Here is a 3,266-nt window from a genome sequence, read left to right as displayed (position 1 = left end):
TATTTATTATATGTTGAAATGTATTTTATCGTATTTATCTATTATATATTATTATACAAAATTTACTTTCATTCATCATAGGAATATAGTATAGAATAACAAAAGAATTTAAAATAGTTTTTACTTTGATTTTTCTACGATAATGTGTATTAGAGTGATTGGAGAATGAAAAAGAAAATAAAACCAAGCATTATTTTGAATCAAAACTAATTTTTTATCATATTTTATAAATCAAAAGCAAATTCCAGTCCGATCCTACAAATCGCCTAAATTATTGGTTTTTTTATTTTTACCGATTTTTGATCAGTTTTCTAATTTAAATCTTGATTCTTCTACATGTTAATTTTAAACAAACTAGTTAGGATTCCAATTCCCGGTCCAACTAGTTGAATCGGTCGGTCCTATCCGATTTTGATTACCATGTTAAAAAAGTAAATCAGTCTTAATATTTGAAGAAATTTGGAAAGATGATTATCCAGTACGAATTATTATTATTATTATTATAACTACAAAATTTGTTCAATAATTGATCATAAAATTGAAAACAATAGAATGAATGAAAGAGTTATGTTATTGTGCCAGAAGTGGAAAGATAGAGTCAAAGTTGCTATCAAGAGTCATGTAGGTGCATTTTAAGAGAAGAAATGACGTCACGGAATATATGCTTCCGGTTGGAAGTAAGTATATTTCTGAATTATTATTTTTACGGGATGTAACTTATTTGAACTTGATGTATTTAAAACGTGTTTGGAAGTACATTTCTGAGTTATAAAGATATTTTTAGTTTTTCTTAAAAGTTAGGTAACAATTTGTAGAGAAGTTTAAAAGAGTTACACTCTCTTTCAATAAAAATATGGGTAATGATAATGAGTACTCCGGACTGATTAAGAAATTAAAAAGATAAGTTAAACTTTATTTAATAAAATAAAAAAATATGTTTTAATCTAAAATATATATATTCAGTATATTGAAAATATAAATAATTAATTTTTTCTGAAGGATTTCAAATATAAAAAATATTCTTTAAATGAATCAATCATTTAAACTTCCAATGCATTGAATACAAGTATTTTTAAGAAAAAACATACGTTTTATATACCATTTTAAACTCTTAACCAGTGCTCCAGGACACTCGTTAGCATTGACCAGTGTCCGTGGCACTCGTTAGCATGACCCTAAAAATATATCATTTTATTATGTTATATAAATGATTTAAAAATAATAATTTAACTTTAGAATTTATGATTGCAATTGATTTAAAAATTATAATTTAATTTGTTGATATTCATGATCGTGATTGATATTTATGATTGTGATTGATTGATAATATAAAATTATAACAAATTTTTCTGTTATTAAATTTCAAATAAAAACTGTAAATTATTTTTTATAAATAGGATCAAACTGCATTACTGGTTTGCACAAAAACCATTGAATCAGAGAGGGTAGTTAAGCAGAAGTGCTTTGTTGAGATGGCAGTTTACTCGGGTCTCGATGAAGCCTCGGCGCTGGCCTCTCTTCCCGGCGACGTTGACGGTTACATTTCCATTTGCGGTTACGGTTCCCTCCTCTCCGGTAACTAACCTCTCATTTCATTCTTCCCTCCACTAATTCTATTCATCACTCTATTAACTCTTAACATTTCAGAGAAAAGTGCCAGATCAACCTTTCCAAACCTAACCAACTTCCGAACCGCCAGATTAACTGGTTTCCGACGTCTCTTCTCGGTTGTCGGAGCTTTCTTCTTCACTCATGGCATCGCAAACCCTAAGACTCAGGTCACCATAATTAATTGATCAATGGAGTTGAAAGATATCATAATTCACAAAAGAAAAAGAGAGAAATAATGAAGTCTGAAAAGTGCTGTTGTAATAACTCACTAGTTAATCAATTTATTAACGGCTTGAATGTTTGAGTTTACATTATTTTTTTTTTTTGCTATTTGCACCGGTGTCGACCCACTCAGGTGGGCCACTATTTGTTTCTAAAATTCCTTTACAATTAATTATGAAAACAGATTCCAGCATTTATTAAAAGGGAGAGGGAATACAGACTTTTAGCTGTGAGTTTTCTCTATTTTTCTTTTTGAAAATTATTATTATTATTAATATTGTGTATTGTAGGTTTTTCCTGAATCACTAGATGGAAAGCCCTTTCCCAATCCTGCAGTATGTTATGTTAATTCAAATCTTACTGTTATATATAGCTTTTTCTGATGGTTTTATTCACTTGATGATGGTATTGGTGTCTTCAATGTAGGTCATTTGTGCATCTTACACTGATGAAGAATTCTGTAAAAATAAATGCTCCGGTAACTTTCCAACTAAGCTACTGATCCTTATTTCTATGAACCAGTCTTTGACTTTAAAAATATTATACAACACATGCATCTTTGCTTTTACAACCGGTTTAAACTAATTGTGTTAAGAGTTAAAAGGATTCAATCTCTAATAAAGGTTGTAAATATAATATTAACAATTTTCCATTAAAAACAGGTTAAAAGATAAGAACACTTACATTAATAATACCTTACAGCTGAGCCTTCTGATTGTTTTTATAAATGTTTTGCAGAAGGAAAGGAAACATACTTTCAACCATACGGAGAATATAATGTTCATAAGATTTGGCGGGATGACGTTTTACCATGCCGTGTTTATCTTCGACACTGGTCAGTAGTCTTCTAAATCTCAACTACTAATACTCTTAATTAATTTATCTGAGGTTTATATACTTATCTTTAGGGGCTGCTGATATAGGTTAATTTTTTTAAAAGTGTCTTATAAAGTGTGTTAATGAGCTACATTTCTATTGATTTGCTCATTTTTCTAAGAACTGGGGGAGATCATTTAATTGTAACAGTCAACTTTGAATATGATTATTATCTTGAATTAGTATATGTTCATTGTCTATATATTCATGATGATTTTGGCATAATCTGAACAAGTATTTTGTAAAATTAACTTATGGTAATGAATTTCTTGCAGCGTCCTAGCCGCAAAAAGCCTCGGCGATGAGGCTTACAGTAACTTCTTGGACCATACCTTCATTGCTGATCGCAAAACAACCATACGCCAGTACTTTGAGACAGTAGGCACAGGCATCATGGAAGAAGAGCCTCCTGAATCATTAAAAGCACGTTACGGTGGTTGATCAGATCCAATAGTCGATACACTCGGCAAGGCTCTGGCTTATGGGGTTTCCATTTCTGAATTTGTTGTCCTTGTGTACTTTTGATATGTGAAATATAGATAATTGCTTTCTTTTCA

The 3,266-nt window shown here is 30.3% G+C and overlaps 1 protein-coding gene across 1 annotated transcript; it reads left to right on the top strand.

Moving 5' to 3' along the window:
• The first annotated feature begins 1,411 nt into the window (after nucleotides 1-1,411).
• LOC131631239 (uncharacterized) lies at nucleotides 1,412-3,266 on the top strand. The gene is made up of 7 exons (XM_058902032.1): nucleotides 1,412-1,575; nucleotides 1,648-1,778; nucleotides 2,018-2,062; nucleotides 2,124-2,168; nucleotides 2,260-2,311; nucleotides 2,572-2,668; nucleotides 2,985-3,266. The coding sequence occupies exons 1-7, from the start codon at nucleotides 1,473-1,475 to the stop codon at nucleotides 3,148-3,150; spliced, it is 639 nt and encodes a 212-aa protein (XP_058758015.1). The 5' UTR covers nucleotides 1,412-1,472; the 3' UTR covers nucleotides 3,151-3,266.

The sequence above is a fragment of the Vicia villosa genome, linkage group LG1, assembly GCF_029867415.1.
Source record: "Vicia villosa cultivar HV-30 ecotype Madison, WI linkage group LG1, Vvil1.0, whole genome shotgun sequence".
Classification (NCBI taxonomy): Eukaryota; Viridiplantae; Streptophyta; class Magnoliopsida; order Fabales; family Fabaceae; genus Vicia; species Vicia villosa.
Note: the sequence above shows the minus strand (reverse complement) of the source record. Positions and strands in the feature narration are given on the sequence as shown.